This window comes from Oryzias latipes, chromosome 10, assembly GCF_002234675.1.
Source record: "Oryzias latipes chromosome 10, ASM223467v1".
NCBI lineage: Eukaryota > Metazoa > Chordata > Actinopteri > Beloniformes > Adrianichthyidae > Oryzias > Oryzias latipes.
This window is the reverse complement of record NC_019868.2, coordinates 15,299,291-15,326,758: the sequence shown is the minus strand read 5'-3', so window position 1 is coordinate 15,326,758 and position 27,468 is coordinate 15,299,291. Positions and strand designations below refer to the sequence as shown.

At 40.5% G+C, this 27,468-nt stretch overlaps 2 protein-coding genes across 2 annotated transcripts; both read left to right on the top strand.

The window, feature by feature from the left end:
- Positions 1-6: 6 nt before the first annotated feature.
- On the top strand, positions 7-12,823 carry LOC111948008 (protocadherin alpha-C2-like). The gene is made up of 2 exons (XM_023959178.1): positions 7-1,052; positions 10,652-12,823. The coding sequence occupies exons 1-2, from the start codon at positions 738-740 to the stop codon at positions 12,806-12,808; spliced, it is 2,472 nt and encodes an 823-aa protein (XP_023814946.1). The 5' UTR covers positions 7-737; the 3' UTR covers positions 12,809-12,823.
- LOC111948007 (protocadherin alpha-C2-like) lies at positions 6,419-9,139 on the top strand. The gene has a single exon (XM_023959177.1). It carries the CDS (start codon positions 6,650-6,652, stop codon positions 9,122-9,124), a length of 2,475 nt encoding a protein of 824 aa, XP_023814945.1. The 5' UTR covers positions 6,419-6,649; the 3' UTR covers positions 9,125-9,139.
- Positions 12,824-27,468: the final 14,645 nt, after the last annotated feature.

The window sequence follows — 27,468 nt, the reverse complement described above, 5'->3', positions numbered from 1 at the left end:
TTCTTATCTCAAATAGTTTTAAAATCTGTTAATATAACGTGTTAAACTCTTATCATATGGTAAACTTTTAAAGAGCCGGCCAACCTAGAGCCGGCTTCGGCTGCGTGTCTGCGGTGTACCCACGAAAACAAACAACTGAACTTTTGCAAACCCCGGCGTTTATTGCATCAGACTGAATGGTGATGGCTAATTAGTTCATTTTGCAGTGATAATCGGTCACAAAAACAATACATATAACTGATTACAAAAACTATACATATAACTGATTAATAAAATATATGAGCATTCTGCTGAAGAAATCGTTAGGATTAGAACTGCTTATTTTAACTTTAGAGCGTGGTGAAATCAGCAGATATAATCAACGAAACGGAGTAAATAAATACCTACATTGTATTATCTAAAACATGGAGACCAATAAGGTTTACGCTTAATAAAAAGAATGAAAACGTTATGAGAGCCTGATCGAAGCGCCGAGGTGGCGCTGCTTTGTCAGTTAACGGCCAGCTCCAAGGCAGTGACGGGGAAACTCTGACGTTCACACGCAGCGGAAAAAGAACAGCTCCTCGGTTCTGAATCTCCGATCAGAGACCCGACCAGGTTTTATACCCACTTTTTCTGGACACTCACAGAACACGTTTTAATAGAAGAGGCTGATGCATTAAGACAATCTTGTATGTGGAAGATTAAAAACACTGTTTTATTTCATATCTACATGACCCCTGGATTTTTCCGCAACAATGGAGGCTTTCAGACGGTACGTCGTTCCCGGTGTTTTTGTCGTCTTTTCAGTCGTTCAGCTCGTTTTGACCTCAGTGACTCATTATTCTATACCTGAAGAAATGAAGGAAGGTTCAGTCGTTGCTAACCTCGCGACTGATCTGAGGCTGGACGTGAAAACGCTGAACGAGAGGAAGATGCGGCTTGATATCGTTGCGAACAAAAAATATCTGGATGTGAACAAAGAGACTGGGGAGCTGTATATTATGGAGAAAATAGACAGAGAACTTGTTTGTTATTCAAAGTCATTAGCGTCCTGTTATCTCCGACTGGAGGTCACCTTAGAAAACCCAATAAGGATTTTTAATATCGACGTGGAGATTTTGGACATGAACGACAACGCCCCGCAATTTCGCCGAGACACAATTTATCTGGATGTATCAGAAGCGGCGCCTAAAGGAGAGAGATTCTCCCTCAGTAACGCAGTTGATCCTGATGTTGGATCCAATTCAGTGAAAACATATTATTTAAGTGAAAGTGAATATTTTAACATTGAGGTGCAGACTGGAAGAGATGGATCAAAAAATTCAGAACTGATTTTGTTAAAACAGTTGGATCGGGAGCAGCAGGCCGTCCATAATTTAACACTCACTGCTGTAGACGGAGGAAAACCAGCTCGTTCAGGCACCGCCAGCGTTATTGTTCATGTTTTAGATACAAATGATAATAAACCTACATTTGATAAATCCCTGTATAATGTTAAAATCATGGAAAACTCTCCTATTGGAAGTCTGGTTCTTCATCTTAATGCCACAGATTCCGATGAAGGATCCAATTCAGATATAACTTATTCATACAGTTTATATACATCAGAGAAAACTCAGGAAACATTTTATTTGAATCCAACTAGTGGTGAAATTACTGTGAGGGGAATGTTGAACTATGAAGAATTCAACATTTATGACATCGAAGTGATAGCAACAGACAAAGGAGCCAACAGTTTATCAGGTCAGTGTACCATAAAGATTCTAGTGGAAGACATGAATGATAATCATCCTGAATTATCCATCAAATCCTTTCAGAGTCCAGTGAGTGAAGACATCAAGTTAGACACAGTGATCGCTGTAGTGAGTGTGAGTGACAAAGACTCAGGGGAAAATGGAATAGTTGATCTTCACATTCCTGATGATATGCCTTTCAAACTGAGAAAGTCCTCTGATAACTATTATGAATTAGTGGTTTCAGAGGCTTTAGACCGTGAGAAGGTCCCAGAATATGACATCACCTTCACTGTGACAGACAGAGGTTCTCCGCCTTTGTCTGACAATGAAACCATGACTTTAGAGCTGCTGGATGTGAATGACAATGTCCCACAGTTTCCAAAGTCCTTTTATACCATCCGTGTGATGGAGAATAATGCTCCTGGGGCCCTGTTGGAGTCTCTGAGTGCGTTTGACCCTGACCTCCATGAAAACCAGTATCTGGTTTACGTCATCATAGAGAAGGAGATCTCCAACACCTCCATGTCCATGCTGTTCTCCATCAATCCAGAGGATGGGAAACTTCACGCACTGAAAACCTTTGACTATGAGATTGAGAAGGAGTTTCTTTTCCACATCGAGGCCAGAGACTCTGGCTCTCCTCCTCTCAGCAGTAATGTGAGCGTCCACATCATCATTGTGGACCAGAACGACAACGCTCCTGTCATTGTGTCTCCGTGGCGTGCACACGGCTCTGTGGTGGAGGAGAAGATTCCCAGATCCACAGATAAAGGCTCCCTGGTTGCCAAGGTGATAGCTTTGGACACGGACTCTGTGCACAACTCTCGGATTACATACCAGTTCCTCCAGGTGACTGATGCCACCTTGTTCAGTCTGGACCAATACAACGGAGAGATCCGGACCATGAGGATGTTCAGTTACAGAGACCCGCGCCACCAGAGACTGGTTGTTGTTGCCAAGGACAACGGGGAGCCGGCTCTCTCTGCTACAGTCACCATCAAGCTGTCAACAGAGGAGACTGCTGTAAAGGCCTACTCTGACATGACTGAGGTGCCTCTGGAATATGACATCTTTTCAGACCTCAACCTGTACCTGGTGATTGGTCTGGGCTCGGTGTCGTTTCTCCTGCTCATCACCATCTTGGTCACCATCGTGCTGAAGTGTCAGAAAGCCAAGCCCAGCAAAGCGGCTCCTCCCAGCAGGAACAGTGTGATCAGTGAGAGGAACTCCACTATCGCAGACTCCACTCTGGTGTCCAACGATGCCTACTGGTACAGTCTGTTTCTGGCAGAGACCAGGAAAGGGAAGCTGGTGGTTAGACAGCCTGTGCCAAAGGGCTCCAGATACATCGTGTCCAGCATTCCAAGAGGGACAGGACTCACAGACACTAGTGACTCAGCTGCTTCCACACTCCAGGTATTTATGCCAGAACACATTTTACCTGACATAATCTACTTTTCATTTTTTATACCATTGTATGGACATATGGTATACATGTTAACATAGTATTTTCTTAAATACATTACATTAATTACAAAAATATTTATTAACAGCCTAAAAGCACACATGTATCGATCTCTGAATGATCAATGAGTCTTGATCTTCTAATAATAAAAACAAACAGATTTCCTTCTTTTACTCCAAGTTTTATATGCATGAAATGAAGTATTTTAAAAAGCTGTGTTCATGAATGTTTTTGTTGTGCTCCTCTTGTTGTGTGATTAATGTCATTTCTTGAAAATGACCTGAAAACGTATTATGTTTCACACTGCAGGAGGATTTTAAGAAGATATTTACTGTTAAAAAAACACATTTTCATTTTTATATTAAATAATAATAATTTAAAAAAAGTCTTAAGGACTTAATATTTTTCACAATGGAATAACCACATATATATTTCTTTATATTGTTTATGTATGCTCAAGCTATGTATGTTCATATTTTTACAAAGATTGATGTGCATACCATATACAGTATCTTAGTAGCCCCGTCGTTTATTTCATCACAGATAGAATGGTGATAGCTTATGGGTTCATTTTGCAGTGAAATTCTGTCACAAAAGGCAGACAACAACACCGGATGAACATTAGAAATTAATGAAATGATTAGAACATTGTATTATGTTGTGGTTGGCATTGGCTTTGAAATTTCTTATCTTTTTGAACCATCATCAATTTCCTTAACAGAAGTCCTTTTTCCTTTCATGCAAATTATTTCCCTCTGGACAAACACCGATTTCCGTCTTTGCTCAATAATCCACGTTCAAACTTGGAATTCGTCACTTGTTTTCTTTATATCCCCACCAGGAAATCGCTTGCTCCTTTTTCTACAGCCATCTTCTAAATATGAAACTTCTGATTGTTCCATTCTCTGATACGTTTAGGATCCACCCCTAAATGTCCTGCAGATTCCTCACCAGAATGCCACCGCACGAAGCTTAAACACTAAATCAAATAAACGTTTCTTGGCCCTCACTACACTGACACCTAGCAACCAGGAGCCCGGCCATTATTAGATACAAGTGGTGTGACAAAACATGATACCTCTGCCAGAATTTGTTTCCTCCCATGTCTCTGGCATCATTGATTTTTTTCGTAGCATTTATATTGTGTCCCAAAAATAGTAAAATGAAATTGGTTGATGTTTACAATATACTTTATTCTGTTACTTTTGGAAGTTTATTGTCATATTTGCATTGTTTTCTACACATTCTACATAAAACAAAAACACATTTTGTGTTGAAAAGAGAACTGACTTTTTGCTTGGCTAATTTAGAATAAGAAACGCGATTTATGAAAGTGTCTTTTTATGGGTGTTGTGATCCCCTCGCACAGGCGTATTTAAGAATGGAGAATGAGTAAATAATTGTTGCTTGTACTGCATTTTTATTGCAGTATTGGGGGGCCCAGATTCTGACAGGCTGGATCAGCGGCCAGACCAAATCCGTGCCCTCCGTCGTTGCTTTATGTAAAATATGTGAGAAAAATTCAAAGATGACAATAAACTCCCACAAGCCACAGAATAAAGTATATTGTAAACATTCACCTTCTTTTTATGCTTTTTGGGGAAAAAAAGTGCTGGGGAAAAAATCAACTATGCCAGGTCCTGCTGCGACAGGGGAAACAAATTCAGGGGAAACATATCTTGGCACAGGACTGCTGTCTAAAGTAAAGGGAAACTGTTAGACCCGGCGTTTATTGGAGACAGGACACAAATGGAAGATATATGGTATTGTGCTTTCAAACTGAAAGTGTATTGTTCAGGACAACTAGCTTCTAGGATAAAGTGGGTGTGGGTGTTAGCCTGGGGGCGGAGCCAGCAAGCTGGAAGTGGCCGTTCCTCCCTGGTCTAGGTCATCATGAGGACCTCGTGTTTTCTTGGCTTGGGGACGACTGGTGCCAAGAGCGCAGGTTTTTATAGGAATACTCAGAGATGCGTGAATGGATCACCGCTTTGGGGTTGTTTAAATTGATGAAAGAATATTATAATACCGTTTTCCCCCCATATTCGTGGGAGTTAGGAACCAGTCACACGAATCCGCATATAGTGAGAACCACTCCATCACCGCGGCCAAATAATGTACTTGTAAAACACTTCTGAAACATTTCTGATGCTTTATAAAACATTCGTTAAAAACATGGGAACATTGCTCAACATAGAGGTTTTTTTTCCAGAGCAGTTGACTATATCATAGCGTACAACGCACATTTGGAGTGTCACTCTGTCAATCTGTGCCATACAACCAGGAGTCCAGGAGTCATGCTCATCAGTTAGATGCAAAAAGGCATCTTCTTCTGGAAGAGACCGGTTTCATCTATATTATTTAACACCTGCTCCATATGACAATTATTTTCCGCGATTAACTTCCATGGCGTTTCAGGATATTTTCCGGCCATTGCTGGGTCAGCTGATGTCATTTTTCCATGCAAGGGTACGAACTTCTGTTCTGATTCAGGAACTGATGGAAATAGTTGAGAAATATTACTTAGAAGCCGTCAAGGAAGCCGACGGGCCGCTGTGCCATTCATCTAGGCTCCCCTCCTCCCTCGAAGCAACTCCTTCGGACGCAAAAGGCTCATACAAGCGTCTTGAGTTCTGACTTTGTGTGATTACCAGAGGTGTCACGTGACCGACAGAACTCCGGGAATACGCAAACCGCAAATTTTGAAATGCAAATAAGCGGAGAAAACTGTACACTTAAAAGCTCAAAAAGTGGAGTTTGCGTGGTAGGCCCTTTAAATCAAAAACACAGGATAATGGAAAAACAATTGGACAAAGTTTAAAATGTGAAAACCAAAGATGCCTCCCCAAAAATTATGTTTCTAAAGTTTAAACACAAGTAACTTTCAGGGCATACAAATAAAATAAAAGACAAACAAACACACACATAAACCTAATAAACAAGAAACATTTAAATTGTAAAATACTCAACCCCTGTAAAAAAAAAAGACATTTGACAGTTTACTAAAATATGTAAATTTTTTGCTCAAGATATTGTTATTATTAGAACTGCTCAATTTAGTTAAAGAAAGTAGTGAAAACAACAAATAAAACAAAATAAAATCGTTTTAAAAAATAGCTACATTTTTTTCAAACAAAAAAGCTACAGAAATAACGTTTAAGAAAAAAAATATTTGAAAACTACTAGAGCCGGAAACAGGCTCCGAGGTGGCGCTGCTTTGTCAGTAAACAGCCAGCTCCAAGGCAGTGACGGTGAATCTCTGACGTTCAGACGCAGCGGAAAAAGAACAGCTCAGCGGTGCTGAAACTCCGATCAGAGACCCGGACACCTAAGCCACTTTTTCTGGGTTACACTTACAGAAATATTTTTTTTTAAGAAAAGGCTGCTCTATGAAGACAATCTTGTCTGTGGAAGATTAAAAAAACGCTGTTTTTTCATATCTACGTGAGCCCTGGATTTTTCTGAAACAATGGAGCCTTTCAGACGGTACGTCGCTTCGAGTGTTTTTGTCGTCTTTTCAGTTGTTCAGCTCGTTTTGACCTCCGTGACTCATTATTCTATACCTGAAGAAATGAAGGAAGGTTCAGTCGTTGCTAACCTCGCGACTGATTTGAGGTTGGACGTGAAAACGCTGAACGAGAGGAAGATGCGGCTTGATATCGTTGCGAACAAGAAATATCTGGATGTGAACAAAGAGACTGGGGAGCTGTATATTGTGGAGAAAATAGACAGAGAACATATTTGCCCATCAAAATCATCAGCGTCCTGTTTTCTCCGATTGGAGATAATTTTAGAAAACCCTGAAAGAATTTTTAATTTAGATGTGGAGATTTTGGACACAAACGACAACGCCCCGCAATTTCGCAGAGACGTCATGTATTTAGATATATCAGAATCGACGCCCAAAGGAGAGAGATTCTCGTTAAGTCACGCAGTTGATCCTGATGTTGGATCCAATTCAGTGAAAACATATTATTTAAGTGAAAGTGAATATTTTAACATAGAGGTTCAAACAGCGAGAGATGGGTCAAAAATTTCGGAACTGATTTTGTTAAAACAGTTGGATCGGGAGCAGCAGGCCGTCCATAATTTAACACTCACTGCTGTAGACGGAGGAAAACCAGCTCGTTCAGGCACCGCCAGCGTTATTGTTCGTGTTTTAGATACAAATGATAACACACCTACATTTGATAAATCCCTGTATAATGTTAAAATCATGGAAAACTCTCCTATTGGAAGTCTGGTTCTTCATCTTAATGCTACAGATTCTGATGAAGGATCCAATTCAGATATAACTTATTCATACAGTTTATATACATCAGAGAAAACTCAGGAAACATTTTATTTAAATCCAACTAGTGGTGAAATTACTGTGAGGGGAATGTTGAACTATGAAGAATTCAACATTTATGACATGGAAGTGATAGCAACAGACAAAGGAGCCAACAGTTTATCAGGTCAGTGTACCATAAAGATTCTAGTGGAAGACATGAATGATAATCATCCTGAATTATCCATCAAATCCTTTCAGAGTCCAGTGAGTGAAGACATTAAGTTAGACACAGTGATCGCTGTAGTGAGTGTGAGTGACAAAGACTCAGGGGAAAATGGAATAGTTGATCTTCACATTCCTGATGATATGCCTTTCAAACTGAGAAAGTCCTCTGATAACTATTATGAATTAGTGGTTTCAGAGGCTTTAGACCGTGAGAAGGTCCCAGAATATGACATCACCTTCACTGTGACTGACAGAGGTTCTCCACCTTTGTCTGACAATGAAACCATGACTTTAGAGCTGCTGGATGTGAATGACAATGTCCCACAGTTCCCCAAGTCCTTTTATACCATCCGTGTGATGGAGAATAATGCCCCTGGGGCCCTGTTGGAGTCTCTGAGTGCGTTTGACCCTGACCTCCATGAAAACCAGTATCTGGTTTACGTCATCATAGAGAAGGAGATCGCCAACACCTCCATGTCCATGCTGTTCTCCATCAATCCAGAGGATGGGAAACTTCACGCACTGAAAACCTTTGACTATGAGATTGAGAAGGAGTTTCTTTTCCACATCGAGGCCAGAGACTCTGGCTCTCCTCCTCTCAGCAGTAATGTGAGCGTCCACATCATCATTGTGGACCAGAACGACAACGCTCCTGTCATTGTGTCTCCGTGGCGTGCACACGGCTCTGTGGTGGAGGAGAAGATTCCCAGATCCACAGATAAAGGCTCCCTGGTTGCCAAGGTGATTGCTTTGGACACGGACTCTGTGCACAGCTCGCGGATTACATACCAGTTCCTCCAGGTGACTGATGCCACCTTGTTCAGTCTGGACCAATACAACGGAGAGATCCGGACCATGAGGATGTTCAGTTACAGAGACCCGCGCCACCAGAGACTGGTTGTTGTTGCAAAGGACAACGGGGAGCCGGCTCTCTCTGCTACAGTCACCATCAAGCTGTCCACAGAGGAGACTGCTGTTAAGGCCTACTCTGACATGACTGAGGTGCCTCTGGAGTATGACATCTTTTCAGACCTCAACCTGTATCTGGTGATTGGTCTGGGCTCGGTGTCTTTTCTCCTGCTCATCACCATCTTGGTCACCATCGTGCTGAAGTGTCAGAAAGCCAAGCCCAGCAAAGCGGCTCCTCCCAGCAGGAACAGTGTGATCAGTGAGAGGAACTCCACCATCGCAGACTCCACTCTGGTGTCCAACGATGCCTACTGGTACAGTCTGTTTCTGGCAGAGACCAGGAAAGGGAAGCTGGTGGTTAGACAGCCTGTGCCAAAGGGCTCCAGATACATCGTGTCCAGCATTCCAAGAGGGACAGGACTCACAGACACTAGTGACTCAGCTGCTTCCACTCTGCAGGTATTTGTGTTAAATCAAGTTTTATCAGACTCAATCTACTTTTCATTTTTAATACAAATATATTTATATAAGTTATAAATGTCAACACGTTTTTTTTTGCTTTAATACACTTTTATTTGTGCTTTTTAGTTTTTTTATGACAAATGTCAGTTCTTAAAAATGCACTGAATATGTCTTATGTTTTAAACTGCAAGAGGATATTAAGATGATGTTTACTGATTACAAGAAGTACATTCATTCTTGCTTTGAAAAAAATAAATAAAACAAAGCCTTAAGGACTTCTAACTAATTTCTATAGTTGAAAAACTGCATATTTACAAGTTTAAATTAATTCAGAAAAGTTATGTATTCTTTTTTTCTAATTTGAAAAAGTTTTAAAATCTTTTATTCCATATAAAGTGTTTAACCGTTGTTTCTATTGTTAACTTTTAAAGAGCCTATATCATGGTTTTCATAAACCTTTTAGAGTAAATTATAGCCATATATATAATCTCATTTCACCTTTGGCACACTGAAGAACACATTTTTTTTCAATTAAATCTGAGTTATATCCGTAGCTCATTTTGTTACCAAGAAGCAACGCGACTCCATCACTGAGGCACCACCTTTCGCTCCGTGTTGGTGGAGCCCATTTCGTGACCTCAACCTAGAGCTGGGCTCGGCTGCGTGTCTGCTTTATGCATAAGAAAATTAACAACATCTGAATTTTTTCAAAAAATAATGTGTACGCAGTATCTGCATTTGCAAGCCCCAGCGCTTATTTAATCAAAGAGAGAATGGTAATAGTTCATTCGGTCACAAAAATATGACATATGACTGATTGATAAAATATGTGAGCATTCTGCTATAGAAATCGTTAGGATTAGAACTGCTTATTTTAACTTAAGATAGTACTGAAAAAAGCACATGTACCCAAACAGAATGGAGTACAAAAAAGACCCATATTTTTTATCCCAAACAAAGGGAGCAACAAAGTTTAAATTAAAGAAAAAAATTGAAAATGTTAAGAGAGCCTTATTGAAGTTCAGAGGTGGCGCTGCTTTGTCAGTAAACGGCCAGCTCCAAGGCAGTGACGGTGGTTCTCTGACGTTCAGACGCAGCGGAAAAAGGACAGCTCTGCGGTGCTGAAACTCCGATCAGAGGCCAAGGACACGTTTTATACCCACTTTTTCTGGACACTCACAAAAAAGGGTTTTTATACAAAAGGCTGCTGCATGACGATAATCTTGTCTGTGGAAGACAAAAATACACTGTTTTTTTCTCACATCCGCATGATCGCTGGAGTTTTTTGTAACAATGGAGGCTTTCAGACGGTACGTTGTTCCCGGTGTTTTTGTCGTCTTTTCAATCGTTCAGCTCGTTTCGACCTCCGTGACTCATTATTCTATACCTGAAGAAATGAAGGAAGGTTCAGTCGTTGCTAACCTCGCGACTGATCTGAGGCTGGACGTGAAAACGCTGAACGAGAGGAAGATACGGCTTGATATCGTTGCGAACAAGAAATATCTGGATGTGAACAAAGAGACTGGGGAGCTGTATATTATGGAGAAAATAGATAGAGAATTAGTCTGTAATACAAAGTCTACTTGTTATCTCCGACTAGAGGTCACCTTAGAAAACCCAATAAGGATTTTTAATATCGACGTGGAGATTTTGGACATGAACGACAACGCCCCGCAATTTCGCAGAGACACAATTTATCTGGATGTATCAGAAGCGGCGCCTAAAGGAGAGAGATTCTCGCTCAGTAACGCAGTTGATCCTGATGTTGGATCCAATTCAGTGAAAACATATTATTTAAGTGAAAGTGAATATTTTAACATTGAGGTGCAGACTGGAAGAGATGGATCAAAAAATTCAGAACTGATTTTGTTAAAACAGTTGGATCGAGAGCAGCAGGCCGTCCATAATTTAACACTCACTGCTGTAGACGGAGGAAAACCAGCTCGTTCAGGCACCGCCAGCGTTATTGTTCGTGTTTTAGATACAAATGATAATAAACCTACATTTGATAAATCCCTGTATAATGTTAAAATCATGGAAAACTCCCCGATTGGAAGTCTGGTTCTTCATCTTAATGCCACAGATTCTGATGAAGGATCCAATTCAGATATAACTTATTCATACAGTTTATATACATCAGAGAAAACTCAGGAAAAATTTCATTTGAATCCAACTAGTGGTGAAATTACTGTGAGGGGAATGTTGAACTATGAAGAATTCAACATTTATGACATGGAAGTGATAGCAACAGACAAAGGAGCCAACAGTTTATCAGGTCAGTGTACCATAAAGATTCTAGTGGAAGACATGAATGATAATCATCCTGAATTATCCATCAAATCCTTTCAGAGTCCAGTGAGTGAAGACATCAAGTTAGACACAGTGATCGCTGTAGTGAGTGTGAGTGACAAAGACTCAGGGGAAAATGGAATAGTTGATCTTCACATTCCTGATAATATGCCTTTCAAACTGAAAAAGTCCACTGATAACTATTATGAATTAGTGGTTTCAGAGGCTTTAGACCGTGAGAAGGTCCCAGAATATGACATCACCTTCACTGTGACAGACAGAGGTTCTCCACCTTTGTCTGACAATGAAACCATGACTTTAGAGCTGCTGGATGTGAATGACAATGTCCCACAGTTCCCCAAGTCCTTTTATACCATCCGTGTGATGGAGAATAATGCCCCTGGGGCCCTGTTGGAGTCTCTGAGTGCGTTTGACCCTGACCTCCATGAAAACCAGTATCTGGTTTACGTCATCATAGAAAAGGAGATCGCCAACACCTCCATGTCCATGCTGTTCTCCATCAATCCAGAGGATGGGAAACTTCACGCACTGAAAACCTTTGACTATGAGATTGAGAAGGAGTTTCATTTCCACATCGAGGCCAGAGACTCTGGCTCTCCTCCTCTCAGCAGTAATGTGAGCGTCCACATCATCATTGTGGACCAGAACGACAACGCTCCTGTCATTGTGTCTCCGTGGCGTGCACACGGCTCTGTGGTGGAGGAGAAGATTCCCAGATCCACAGATAAAGGCTCCCTGGTTGCCAAGGTGATCGCTTTGGACACGGACTCTGTGCACAACTCTCGGATTACATACCAGTTCCTCCAGGTGACTGATGCCACCTTGTTCAGTCTGGACCAATACAACGGAGAGATCCGGACCATGAGGATGTTCAGTTACAGAGACCCGCGCCACCAGAGACTGGTTATTGTTGCCAAGGACAACGGGGAGCCATCTCTCTCTGCTACAGTCACCATCAAGCTGTCAACAGAGGAGACTGCTGTTAAGGCCTACTCTGACATGACTGAGGTGCCTCTGGAGTATGACATCTTTTCAGACCTCAACCTGTATCTGGTGATTGGTCTGGGCTCGGTGTCTTTTCTCCTGCTCATCACCATCTTGGTCACCATCGTGCTGAAGTGTCAGAAAGCCAAGCCCAGCAAAGCGGCTCCTCCCAGCAGGAACAGTGTGATCAGTGAGAGGAACTCCACCATCGCAGACTCCACTCTGGTGTCCAATGATGCCTACTGGTACAGTCTGTTTCTGGCAGAGACCAGGAAAGGGAAGCTGGTGGTTAGACAGCCTGTGCCAAAGGGCTCCAGATACATCGTGTCCAGCATTCCAAGAGGGACAGGACTCACAGACACTAGTGACTCAGCTGCTTCCACTCTGCAGGTATTATGCCAAAGTTTTATCCGACAAAATTTTCTTTTCCATTCTTTCAGACTAATACATGAGTATAAGTTATAGATGTGAACAGAATTTTCTTCTTTAATAAATTAATTTAATTCCAAAAATATTGATGAATAGCTTAGACACATACATTAATCGATCTCTAAATTTTTTCTACCATTAAATTTTAAAAGCTTTCCTTCTTCTATTAACTCCAAAATATTTTACAGCGAATTGAAAATTTTGAAAATATTTGTTTATGAATGTCTATCCTGTGCTGATGTTTTTTCTATATATATATCTTTTATTTTTTTATGACAAATGTCAATTCTTAAAAAATTCCTGAAAATGTATTGTTTTAAACTGCAGGATTTCATTAAAAAGATATTTTACTGGCTAAAAAACAATAACATTTATTTTATATTTGACAAATTAAAAAAACAAAGCCTGAGGAATATTCACATTTTTATAATTGAATAAACACACCTTTACACGTTTAAAATGATAGAGTAAAGTTATGTATAGTTCTTTCTAATAATAAGTAGTTTGAAATTCTGGTGAAAATGTAACGGGGGAGAAGGGAAGTACCCAGGCGCAGAGAAGGAGAGGAGGCAGGAGAACGGGGTTTTAATAACAAAACTAAAGACAAAACCAAAAAAACTGCATACGGCAGGCTAGAAACTCGAAACACTCTAAAAATGCACTAAGTTTGAAACCGGGGAAGAATACAATATGGACCAGCACAGGAGGAAGGGAAAGACAGGACTTAAATACATACAAGGCAACAAGACACAGGTGGAAACACTCAGGACTGATGGGGCAAGGTAAAACCCAAAACAACAACGAAACAGGAAACCCTACAAAATAAGACAGGAAGTGAAACTCAAAACATCACAGAACAAAAAGGAAACAAACCACAAGGGCAAAGAAACAGAAACCGTAACAGAAAACGATGTCTTTATGGTAAACTTTTAAAAGGCCTATATGTCATGCTTTTCCTTAAACGTTTTATAGTAAACTATAATATACAGGACCTTATATCACCTTTGGCACACTAAAGAACATTTTCTTTAATGAAATACGAGTTATATTTGCAGCTCATATTACGACCGGGAAGCAAGACCACTGAGGCACCGCCTTTCACTCCTTGTTTGTGCCGCCCATTTCCTGACGTCATCCTATTGCCGGCCTTGGCAGCTGTCTGCGTTATGCCCACGAGAAAAACAAACATAAAAACATCTGAACTTTTTCAAAGAATGATGTGCATACCATACACAGTATATGCCTTAAGGAGCCACGGCGTTTATTTCATCACAGACAAAATGGTGATGACCTATGGGCTTATTTGCAGTAAAATTTTGTCACAAAAACTAGGCACATGACTGCTCCATAAAAGATGGGAAAATTCAGCTAATGCAATCGTTAAGATAGGAAATGCTTATTTTAACTCAAGTTAGTAGTGAAAACTGCATATGCAACCAAAAAAATTGATTAAAAAAGACAAACATTTTATCTCAAAAAATTTAAGTTTGGGCAAAAACAAATATTCGAAAACATTATTAAAGTCAGAGTCACACTTCGAGGTGGCGCTGCTTGGTCAGTAAACTGCCAGCTCCAAGGCAGTGACGGCGAATCTCTGATGTTCAGACGTAGCGGAAAAAGAACAGCTCCTCGGTGCTGAAGCTCCCATCAGAGACCCGGACACGTTTTATACCAACTTTTTCTGGATTACACTCACGAAAAATAGGTCTTGGAGAAAGGGCTGCTGCATGAAAATAATCTTGTCTGTGGAAGACAAAAAAGCACTTTTTTTATTTTTACATCGGCGTGATCGCTGGGTTTTTCTGCAACAATGGAGGCTTTCAGACGGTACGTCGTTCCCGGTGTTTTTGTCGTCTTGTTAGTCATTCAGCTCGTTTTGACCTCCGTGACTCATTATTCTATACCTGAAGAAATGAAGGAAGGTTCAGTCGTTGCTAACCTCGCGACTGATCTGAGGCTGGACGTGAAAACGCTGAACGAGAGGAAGATACGGCTTGATATCGTTGCGAACAAGAAATATCTGGATGTGAACAAAGAGACTGGGGAGCTGTATATTATGGAGAAAATAGACAGAGAATTAGTCTGTAATACAAAATCATCAGCGTCCTGTTTTCTCAGATTGGAGATAATTTTAGAAAACCCTGAGAGGATATTTAATTTAGATGTGGAGATTTTGGACACAAACGACAACGCCCCGCAATTTCGCAGAGACGTCATGTATTTAGATATATCAGAATCGACGCCCAAAGCAGAGAGATTCTCGTTAAGTCACGCAGTTGATCCTGATGTTGGATCCAATTCAGTGAAAACATATTATTTAAGTGAAAGTGAATATTTTAACATTGAGGTTCAAACAGCGAGAGATGGATCAAAAATTTCGGAACTGATTTTGTTAAAACAGTTGGATCGGGAGCAGCAGGCTGTCCATAATTTAACACTCACTGCTGTAGACGGAGGAAAACCAGCTCGTTCAGGCACCGCCAGTGTTATTGTTCGTGTTTTAGATACAAATGATAATAAACCTACATTTGATAAATCCCTGTATAATGTTAAAATCATGGAAAACTCCCCGATTGGAAGTCTGGTTCTTCATCTTAATGCCACAGATTTCGATGAAGGATCCAATTCAGATATAACTTATTCATACAGTTTATATACATCAGAGAAAACTCAGGAAACATTTCATTTAAATCCAACCAGTGGTGAAATTACTGTGATGGGAATGTTGAACTATGAAGATTTCAACATTTATGACATGGAAGTGATAGCAACAGACAAAGGAGCCAACAGTTTATCAGGACAGTGTACCATAAAGATTCTAGTGGAAGACATGAATGATAATCATCCTGAATTATCCATCAAATCCTTTCAGAGTCCAGTGAGTGAAGACATCAAGTTAGACACAGTGATCGCTGTAGTGAGTGTGAGTGACAAAGACTCAGGGGAAAATGGAATAGTTGATCTTCACATTCCTGATGATATGCCTTTCAAACTGAGAAAGTCCTCTGATAACTATTATGAATTAGTGGTTTCAGAGGCTTTGGACCGTGAGAAGGTCCCAGAATATGACATCACCTTCACTGTGACTGACAGAGGTTCTCCACCTTTGTCTGACAATGAAACCATGACTTTAGAGCTGCTGGATGTGAATGACAATGTCCCACAGTTCCCCAAGTCCTTTTATACCATCCGTGTGATGGAGAATAATGCCCCTGGGGCCCTGTTGGAGTCCCTGAGTGCGTTTGACCCTGACCTCCATGAAAACCAGTATCTGGTTTACGTCATCATAGAGAAGGAGATCTCCAACACCTCCATGTCCATGCTGTTCTCCATCAATCCAGAGGATGGGAAACTTCACGCACTGAAAACCTTTGACTATGAGATTGAGAAGGAGTTTCTTTTCCACATCGAGGCCAGAGACTCTGGCTCTCCTCCTCTCAGCAGTAATGTGAGCGTCCACATCATCATTGTGGACCAGAACGACAACGCTCCTGTCATTGTGTCTCCGTGGCGTGCACACGGCTCTGTGGTGGAGGAGAAGATTCCCAGATCCACAGATAAAGGCTCCCTGGTTGCCAAGGTGATCGCTTTGGACACGGACTCTGTGCACAACTCTCGGATTACATACCAGTTCCTCCAGGTGACTGATGCCACCTTGTTCAGTCTGGACCAATACAACGGAGAGATCCGGACCATGAGGATGTTCAGTTACAGAGACCCGCGCCACCAGAGACTGGTTGTTGTTGCCAAGGACAACGGGGAGCCAGCTCTTTCTGCTACAGTCACCATCAAGCTGTCCACAGAGGAGACTGCTGTAAAGGCCTACTCTGACATGACTGAGGTGCCTCTGGAATATGACATCTTTTCAGACCTCAACCTATATCTGGTGATTGGTCTGGGCTCAGTGTCTTTTCTCCTGCTCATCACCATCTTGGTCACCATCGTGCTGAAGTGTCAGAAAGCCAAGCCCAGCAAAGCGGCTCCTCCCAGCAGGAACAGTGTGATCAGTGAGAGGAACTCCACCATCGCAGACTCCACTCTGGTGTCCAACGATGCCTACTGGTACAGTCTGTTTCTGGCAGAGACCAGGAAAGGGAAGCTGGTGGTTAGACAGCCTGTGCCAAAGGGCTCCAGATACATCGTGTCCAGCATTCCAAGAGGGACAGGACTCACAGACACTAGTGACTCAGCTGCCTCCACCCTGCAGGTATTTACACTAAATCAAGTGTTAACTGAAATAATAGATTTCTTGTTTCTTTAAACATGGAATATGTATGGTTTTCATTTTTAAATTAGTATTTTTAAATACAAGCTATGCATAGATTGCATCAGTTACTGCAGGTTCATGAATCATCAACTTCAAAATATTATTGGAAACAACATTTATCTTTACAGTTTATTACAATACAATGTTTTCAAATACAATACTGTCTTTCCTTCCACTCTAATTTTGTCCTTTTGTCACTATTCTCTTTTTTAGAGGTCGTGTTTTCCATGATTAATCAAAACTGTTCATCAAATAAAACTAAGTTGTTTATTTGTTAACTAATACCCACCTCCCCTTCAGTAAATTTACCGAGAAATGAAACAGTTCTTCGTATTTCACCTAACAGCATATTTTATTGTACACAAAATCAATAATTATAACATGTCGTTTTAGCAAGTTTTATTTATTGTTAGTCTTGAATTAGCGTTAATCTTGTTTCTGTAAACTCTATAATAAAAATGATGATTAACTGGGAAAAAAAGAAAACAAAACCGCGTAATAAAACAACATTTTAAAGAAATTCAGGCAACACTGTCATAATTACATGTTGAGATTAAAAGCACACAAAACAAATAATTTACAGAACAAACTATGCATAAAGAAATAACATAAAAATAAAATATTAATTAATGATTGGGTTTGAAAAAATACCGTCATTTAAAAGTAATGCATGGAATACAATATGAATTAAAACTTTCAGTATATAGTAAATTATCTTATGACTTTCTTTAAAATCACAGCGGATTATAAGATTTTTTATTAACAAATTAGGTAGGGTCTAAACCGTAAAAGGACGCGTTGTCAAACTATGATTTGAGCATCAAAAAAAGCAGAGACGTATGTTGTGACCGTAGATTAAGCACCGAGGTGGCGCTGCTTTGCACTCCAAGGCAGTGACGGTGAATCTCTGATGTTCAGACGTAGCGGAAAAGGACAGCTCCGCGGTGCTGGAACCCCGATCAGAGACACGGCCACGTTCTCCTCGATCTTTTTCTGGATTATACTTGACAAACAAAACTTGGAAACACATTTGCAGTAAACACGTAAGCTCGTCCATGTAGATTGTTTGTTGAGTTTTTTTTTTCCACATCCGCGTAACCCTGGGTTTTTCTACAACAATGGAGGCTTTCAGACGGTACGTTGTTCCCGGTGTTTTTGTCGTCTTGTTAGTCATTCAGCTCGTTTTGACCTCCGTGACTCATTATTCTATACCTGAAGAAATGAAGGAAGGTTCAGTCGTTGCTAACCTCGCGACTGATCTGAGGCTGGAAGTGAAAACGCTGAACGAGAGGAAGATGCGGCTTGATATCGTTGCGAACAAGAAATATCTGGATGTGAACAAAGAGACTGGGGAGCTGTATATTATGGAGAAAATAGACAGAGAATATATTTGCCCATCAAAATCATCGGCATCTTGTTACCTGCGATTAGAGGTAACGCTAGAAAACCCATTGAGGATTTTCAACATTGAAATTGAAATATTGGACACAAATGACAACGCCCCACAATTTCGTAGAGACGCTATTCACTTAGATATTTCAGAATCGACGCCAAAAGGAGAGAGATTCTCGCTCAGTAACGCAGTTGATCCTGATGTCGGATCAAATTCAGTGAAAACGTATCATTTAAGTGAAAATGAATATTTTAACATTGAGGTTCAGACCGGCAGAGACGGGACAAAGTTTGCAGATTTAATTTTGAAAAAAACGCTGGATCGGGAGCAGCAGGCCGTCCATAATTTAACACTCACTGCTGTAGACGGAGGAAAACCAGCTCGTTCAGGCACCGCCAGTGTTATTGTTCATGTTTTAGATACAAATGATAATAAACCTACATTTGATAAATCCCTGTATAATGTTAAAATCATGGAAAACTCTCCTATTGGAAGTCTGGTTCTTCATCTTAATGCCACAGATTCTGATGAAGGATCCAATTCAGATATAACTTATTCATACAGTTTATATACATCAGAGAAAACTCAGGAAACATTTCATTTAAATCCAACCAGTGGTGAAATTACTGTGAGGGGAATGTTGAACTATGAAGAATTCAACATTTATGACATGGAAGTGATAGCAACAGACAAAGGAGCCAACAGTTTATCAGGTCAGTGTACCATAAAGATTCTAGTGGAAGACATGAATGATAATCATCCTGAATTATCCATCAAATCCTTTCAGAGTCCAGTGAGTGAAGACATCAAGTTAGACACAGTGATCGCTGTAGTGAGTGTGAGTGACAAAGACTCAGGGGAAAATGGAATAGTTGATCTTCACATTCCTGATAATATGCCTTTCAAACTGAAAAAGTCCACTGATAACTATTATGAATTAGTGGTTTCAGAGGCTTTAGACCGTGAGAAGGTCCCAGAATATGACATCACCTTCACTGTGACAGACAGAGGTTCTCCACCTTTGTCTGACAATGAAACCATGACTTTAGAGCTGCTGGATGTGAATGACAATGTCCCACAGTTCCCCAAGTCCTTTTATACCATCCGTGTGATGGAAAATAATGCCCCTGGAGCCCTGTTGGAGTCTCTGAGTGCGTTTGACCCTGACCTCCATGAAAACCAGTATCTGGTTTATGTCATCATAGAGAAAGAGATTGCCAACACCTCCATGTCCATGCTGTTCTCCATCAATCCAGAGGATGGGAAACTTCACGCACTGAAAACCTTTGACTATGAGATTGAGAAGGAGTTTCTTTTCCACATCGAGGCCAGAGACTCTGGCTCTCCTCCTCTCAGCAGTAATGTGAGCGTCCACATCATCATTGTGGACCAGAACGACAACCCTCCTGTCATTGTGTCTCCGTGGCGTGCACACGGCTCTGTGGTGGAGGAGAAGATTCCCAGATCCACAGATAAAGGCTCCCTGGTTGCCAAGGTGATTGCTTTGGACACGGACTCTGTGCACAACTCTCGGATTACATACCAGTTCCTCCAGGTGACTGATGCCACCTTGTTCAGTCTGGACCAATACAACGGAGAGATCCGGACCATGAGGATGTTCAGTTACAGAGACCCGCGCCACCAGAGACTGGTTGTTGTTGCCAAGGACAACGGGGAGCCGGCTCTCTCTGCTACAGTCACCATCAAGCTGTCAACAGAGGAGACTGCTGTTAAGGCCTACTCTGACATGACTGAGGTGCCTCTGGAATATGACATCTTTTCAGACCTCAACCTGTATCTGGTGATTGGTCTGGGCTCGGTGTCTTTTCTCCTGCTCATCACCATCTTGGTCACCATCGTGCTGAAGTGTCAGAAAGCCAAGCCCAGCAAAGCGGCTCCTCCCAGCAGGAACAGTGTGATCAGTGAGAGGAACTCCACCATCGCAGACTCCACTCTGGTGTCCAACGATGCCTACTGGTACAGTCTGTTTCTGGCAGAGACCAGGAAAGGGAAGCTGGTGGTTAGACAGCCTGTGCCAAAGGGCTCCAGATACATCGTGTCCAGCATTCCAAGAGGGACAGGACTCACAGACACTAGTGACTCAGCTTCTTCCACTCTCCAGGTATGACAAAATTCCAAACCATAAGATCAATCTTTGTTCAATTTACCTGCCTAATCTATATCATAATGAGGGTGTGCTGTACAGTAACGCAATTCAGCTGTTAGAGGCAAAACACATTTTTGCTGCATAATCCTTTACAGTTTTAAATAATGTAAACTCTTAAAATGAACAGTGGTTACTTTTAGTGATGCTTTATGTTCCATTCAAACAAAAACCATTACATTTTTTCAAACATCCAGTCATCATTTAAAGCCAGGTTTCATAATCTATTACTTTTTAACTTTTGACTTGAAAATTGTTGCAGTTCTTATTTTCTAAATGATTCCATCACAGATTTACCATATTATTTTAGACATTCAAAAATAATCCATCTTGTGCTTATTTCACAAATGCAGTGTTTTAAATAATTTAAACATAGACACATCTGACGTTACTTGTATGACAAAAAATATCTTTATTCCAGTCACGATTAATTTATTTTTGTAAAAAATGTAACATTAATGTCATGACTTTTAATAGCGTTACAATTAAGGAAAGTTAAAGAAAAAACATACAAAAACATGAAGTGCTGAACAAATAGTGGCCTGTACAAACACGCACAAACAAGTGCGCATGTGCACACTAGGCGCGCACTTGCAGACGTAATAACGTTTATAAATAAAAGAAAATGTACTTTATCAGTTTTTTTAATATAACCCAAAGAAAATATAATGCTCCAATCACAAACAAGAAAGCTTGTTTCAACTTATACTTTCTAAATAAAAATAAAAACTAGAATAAAACACTTTTATCTAGTTTTAAATGAACATTTTATTTATATTTTGTGCCGTAGCTGAAGGGGGCTGTTCATGTCGCTGTTGTCTACAAAAACTCGCTCCTTCATACAATCTGTTTTCTCACGATAGTTCACTGCATGCTGATGCTGTGCAGGCGGACATTTCTGACTCAAGCTCCTGCGCGGATTTGTTTCTGAATAACACTCGTCGCCCTTCATACTCGCAGGAGTGGTGATCGAAGTTTTAAGGATTGAAGATCGAAATAGATTTTATTTTTGGTCATGGCTCCAAATCTTCGTGTGTTCTCGTGGAAGGGGTATGTGTCTTTGTTGGTGTGTCTTTCAGTCGTTATGGAGTCGGTTCTTACTGTCACTCATTACTCTGTTCCGGAGGAAATGGATGAAGGATCTGTCGTTGCGAATTTAGCCACCGATTTAGGAATAGATGTGAGGAGTCTTAATAAAAGGAAAATGCGCGTGGACGTGGTGGGAAACAAAAAATATCTCGACATCAACAAAGAAACCGGAGAGCTGTTCATCTTAGAAGGCATGGATCGGGAGTTTCTTTGTCCCTTAAAGACAACCACATCGTGCTTCATTAAATTGGAGGCTACAATTGAAAATCCAATCCGCATGTTTAACATCGAGGTGGAAATAACTGATATCAATGACAATGCTCCTCATTTCCGTCGAGGAACGATGCAGTTGGACATTTCCGAGTCCAGCCCCGTTGGAGAGAGGTTTTCGCTGAACAATGCCGCAGACCCAGATGTTGGAACCAACTCCGTGAAAGATTATCACCTGAGCGCCAGCGAGCACTTCTCTATTGAGATTCAGACAGGAAGAGACGGATCCAAGTTCGCTGACTTGATCCTGAAAAAACCTTTAGACAGAGAGCAGCGGGCTGTTCACACTTTAACCCTCACTGCTGTGGACGGAGGGGTTCCCACGCGCACAGGCACCGCCAGCATCATTGTGCGCGTGCTCGATGTGAACGACAACGCCCCTTCTTTTGACAAAGACACGTACGTTGTGGATGTGATGGAAAACTCCCCGATTGGAAGTTTGGTGATCAAACTGAATGCCACTGATTTAGATGAGGGATCCAACGCTGATGTTGTTTATTCTTATAGTTTGTACACATCAGAGAGAACACAAAATGTGTTTCAGTTGAATCCAGAGAATGGAGAAATACGAGTGAAAGAGATGATTAACTATGAAGATTTGCAGCTTTATGAAATGGAAGTTATAGCCAGTGATAAAGGACTGAGCTCCTTATCTGGACAGTGTAAAGTTAAAATACAGGTAACTGATATGAATGATAATCATCCAGAAATTTCTATCAAATCCTTTCAGAGTCCAGTGAAAGAAAATGTGGCTACAGACACAGTGATCGCTGTAGTGAGTGTGAGTGACAAAGACTCAGGGGAAAATGGAATAGTTGATCTTCACATTCCTGATAATATGCCTTTCAAACTGAGAAAGTCCTCTGATAACTATTATGAATTAGTGGTTTCAGAGGCTTTAGACCGTGAGAAGGTCCCAGAATATGACATCACCTTCACTGTGACAGACAGAGGTTCTCCTCCTTTGTCTGACAATGAAACCATGACTTTAGAGCTGCTGGATGTAAATGACAATGTCCCACAGTTCCCCAAGTCTTTTTATACCATCCGTGTGATGGAGAATAATGCCCCTGGGGCCCTGTTGGAGTCTCTGAGTGCGTTTGACCCTGACCTCCATGAAAACCAGTATCTGGTTTACGTCATCATAGAGAAGGAGATCGCCAACACCTCCATGTCCATGCTGTTCTCCATCAATCCAGAGGATGGGAAACTTCACGCACTGAAAACCTTTGACTATGAGATTGAGAAGGAGTTTCTTTTCCACATCGAGGCCAGAGACTCTGGCTCTCCTCCTCTCAGCAGTAATGTGAGCGTCCACATCATCATTGTGGACCAGAACGACAACACTCCTGTCATTGTGTCTCCGTGGCGTGCACACGGCTCTGTGGTGGAGGAGAAGATTCCCAGATCCACAGATAAAGGCTCCCTGGTTGCCAAGGTGATCGCTTTGGACACGGACTCTGTGCACAACTCTCGGATTACATACCAGTTCCTCCAGGTGACTGATGCCACCTTGTTCAGTCTGGACCAATACAACGGAGAGATCCGGACCATGAGGATGTTCAGTTACAGAGACCCGCGCCACCAGAGACTGGTTATTGTTGCCAAGGACAACGGGGAGCCGGCTCTCTCTGCTACAGTCACCATCAAGCTGTCCACAGAGGAGACTGCTGTTAAGGCCTACTCTGACATGACTGAGGTGCCTCTGGAATATGACATCTTTTCAGACCTCAACCTGTATCTGGTGATTGGTCTGGGCTCGGTGTCTTTTCTCCTGCTCATCACCATCTTGGTCACCATCGTGCTGAAGTGTCAGAAAGCCAAGCCCAGCAAAGCGGCTCCTCCCAGCAGGAACAGTGTGATCAGTGAGAGGAACTCCACCATCGCAGACTCCACTCTGGTGTCCAACGATGCCTACTGGTACAGTCTGTTTCTGGCAGAGACCAGGAAAGGGAAGCTGGTGGTTAGACAGCCTGTGCCAAAGGGCTCCAGATACATCGTGTCCAGCATTCCAAGAGGGACAGGACTCACAGACACTAGTGACTCAGCTGCTTCCACTCTGCAGGTATGAGCAAGAAAACATAACTGAAGTATTAAAGGTATTAAGACTTAAAAAACTGTTACCTAAGATTTATTTACATGTTTTTACAGAAAAATCATTGTTTTGTTATTTGTTATTAGTTTTTTCATATAGTGGTGGCAATAAAGCTAACTAAAATCGGATCACCAAAGCACAAAAAATAAAGCAGTTTTTGTCAATTTCCCTAAAATAATGCCCTAACCTTATATGCACTTAAAACACTGCAAATTCCAATTAGAAACAATATGTTTGATTTAAATAAAAAATACAAGGATAAGTTCCATCTTGTTACTGTTTAAAGTTAAAATTGTTAAAGGTCAAATACAAATATTATCTTCTGTGACAAAGTATTTTCAAAATAATCCAATTAATTTAAATCATTCCAATTTTAGGTAAAAAATAATCTGTAAATCTAGTTTAAATAAAACTTATAGTCTGTTTTTTATGTTGAATCTTAAACTTTTAAAGTCCCAAATAATGTTTTTTGAAGTTTGCCTAAATCCCACATGCACCTGGCTTTAACAAAACTCATGTTTCTGTTTCAGCAGATTAGACTTCTTCTACATTTCCATTTAGTTTTTTGCCAAGTACTTCAAACAAGTTTTAAAAAGTGGTTCATTATTTGTTTTCCTTCTTTTAACCTTAATTAAATTAATACAATAAACTATTTGAAAGCAGTGCCATGCAGAATACAGAGAACATACTTTAGTGGATGGGTTTCAGAAATGAAAATTAATTCCTTTAATAATATAAAATATAGATCGAAAATGATAAAGGTGCATTACAACATTAAAAAGGGTTAATTTCCTTTTAAAAAACATTGGACAAAGAGGACATGACGGGATAGATTCAGAAAGAAACAGAAAAAGTTTTCAGAAATAAACCCAACCTTGTTAAGAGCAAATGATACATCAGTTGATTAGATCCGAAATACAGATTGACTATGGAAGCGGCCTCACAGTTTTGTTTTGTAGAACATCAACAGATCCTAGATAACAGAAAATATTTAATGTAGCACAAATAGTACAAATGATAAATAAAAAGAATTGCGCCAGTTTGTAAGCTTTCCAGCATTTTTTAAATTTATATTATAGCTGCAAAGTCCATCCATACTGTGGGAAACTTTCATTTATTTATTTATTTACAAACCAGTTGGTGCATCTTTGAAGCAGTTTAAGTTTAATCATAATCAATTCTCCCTTTGCTTTTCAGTGTTGTGACCGGAGAGAACTGTGTGATTTTTAATATCTTTCCCCTGAAAGAAAGTGTGGGTCAGTATGTTCTCTGCTCAAGGAGGCACAATACTTCTTTAAATTAATTTAATTAAAACTTGAATATGTTTCCAAAGAGAATTCCCAAACAATATTCACTCACTCAGTAATTAAATATTTCATTAAAATTCTAAAAAAAATTAAATAAAACTAAGAGAATTTGAAAAGACAATAGTATAATGTCTCATGTGTGGACAGCTCCGTGGGTCTGAATTGAAAATTAAGGGTCATGCCACTTCCTTGACAACTAAAAAGTGTTTTGCAAGTAACTTCTAACAGATGCAGCATTACATAACTTATAATATAATTCAAAAATATTTACTTTACGGTACTTCTGCCTCAGAATGGTAATACATTTATGACTTTATACTTTTTTTTGTAATACCTGCAGAAGAACATCAATTGTAAAAGGAAATATGTACCGTACTGCAAAGCTTTGCATTTAGATGAGGAGCAGTCTTGTTTAATGACAGAATATACAGTCAATTAAGTCAATTTTGTTAATAATACGATAATATAAGCCATGCGTACTTTGAAAACAGAAAAAATAAATATAAACACATTAATATTCACAGTTCATTAGTATTGCTTTATACTTTTTCATTACAGCAAAAACAACATTTATTTCTATAATACTTTTGTAATATGTTACTCCTAAAACTGCAAACAAACACAGGGGGAATAACTGTAAACAAAACATGCCAATCAAATGTTTTATGTAGGCGAATATAAAGGTACTTTCAGTTTAACAGCATTTTTTAGGGTTTCTCTACTTTAGGTAAGGAAACAAAGTACAGAGCTGATTTGTAAATAATATCTGAGGGGTCCAGTTATAGATGGTCAAAAAAAGTGCAGAATGAAAGTATCAATTACTCCTTTAAATCAAAAAGAAGAGAGAAAAACTGTTTCAGGAAAACTCTATTCATTTTTGAGAAGATAAATCTTGGAAATCTGTTTGTAATTCCGCTTCACATTCATGCAGAAGCATTAATTTTTTGCAATGTGGCGGTAACTATATGCAGCCTTTATTTTTGTTTTATATTTTTTTCATTTATTACATTTTAGTGGCTTTACGCTGAGCCATATATATGTATGGGAGCTAAAATTAAAATTGTTGTAAACTAAGAGAAAGTTTGATATGATTTTATTTTGGGGCAAAATAACACGCAGTGGCAGTTTTCCTATGGGTAATCTGGGCAGTGACCCAGGGCGCAATCTAAAAAAACCATTGCCATAACCCCACCGCAGTTTTCCTAGACTAAAACCGGTCAATTTCATGTAAACTTAAATACATTTGCGCTAGGGCGCCCCTGTCGTGTCAACTGACTGCCAAAATGACAATATTTCGCGCTCTCTGTGTACATGTGTACAACAAACTGGAAGAACGAGTGCGTTTGTGTGTGTGTGTGTGGGGGGGGGGGGGGGGGGGACCAAATACCCGCTGCAGAGGATGTGAACAGGTAGAGGAAAAGCAGGTAGAGAAGCGGGGGAGGGGCTTAGACTCACCTCTTATGATACCACACTAGGGCTTTGACGATAACCGCATCACACCGCGGTGATGAGGTCATCACCGCATCTTTTTTTTGAACGTTTTTTTTTTGTTGTTGAAAGTTTTGCATATGGTGCGTGATTGGAACTACAATAAACACATTCAACACATTAATCTTTGCTGATAATTTACTCTCTCTGCAAGTCCTGTTTTCAGACATAAAGGGTTTCTATGGGAAACCTTTTATCACTCTTCTTCTCTCCTTGTCGCACCCGCCTGCGCGCGCCCGCGGCTGTCACTGTCTCAGAGAAGCACGCGGCACGTGCGCACTCTACTTAAACACGCACACGTGCGCTGTTTCAGAAACACACATGTCCTAGTTCTACAAAAGTTTGTGTCTTGCGAGAAAATACGACAAATTTACTGCGTTCTAATTATTCATTTCCATTGTATTCATTTCCATTACACGCTGCGTGCATTCTTGAGTGCGCGACACGGCCGCCCGCCGAAGGATTTTGTGTGTGTGTGTGTGGGGGGGGGTATTACTGTTCTCAGTCACTCTGTAACACCAAACATGAATGCGCGCTGTTAGATTTCCATGAATATCACTACATTTTCTTGTTGGGAACTATTTTGTTTGCAGCAAAGTTACGTGTCTGAATAAACAAAGGCG

Bases quoted from the DNA above. Each gene is read 5' to 3' on its own strand.
- LOC111948008 (XM_023959178.1), top strand. From the start codon at position 738: ATGGAGGCTTTCAGACGGTACGTCGTTCCCGGTGTTTTTGTCGTCTTT. The intron at 1,053-10,651 runs GTCACCTTAGAA...CTCCGACTAGAG, and splicing joins CCTGTTATCTCCGACTGGAG to GTCACCTTAGAAAACCCAAT.
- LOC111948007 (XM_023959177.1), top strand. From the start codon at position 6,650: ATGGAGCCTTTCAGACGGTACGTCGCTTCGAGTGTTTTTGTCGTCTTT.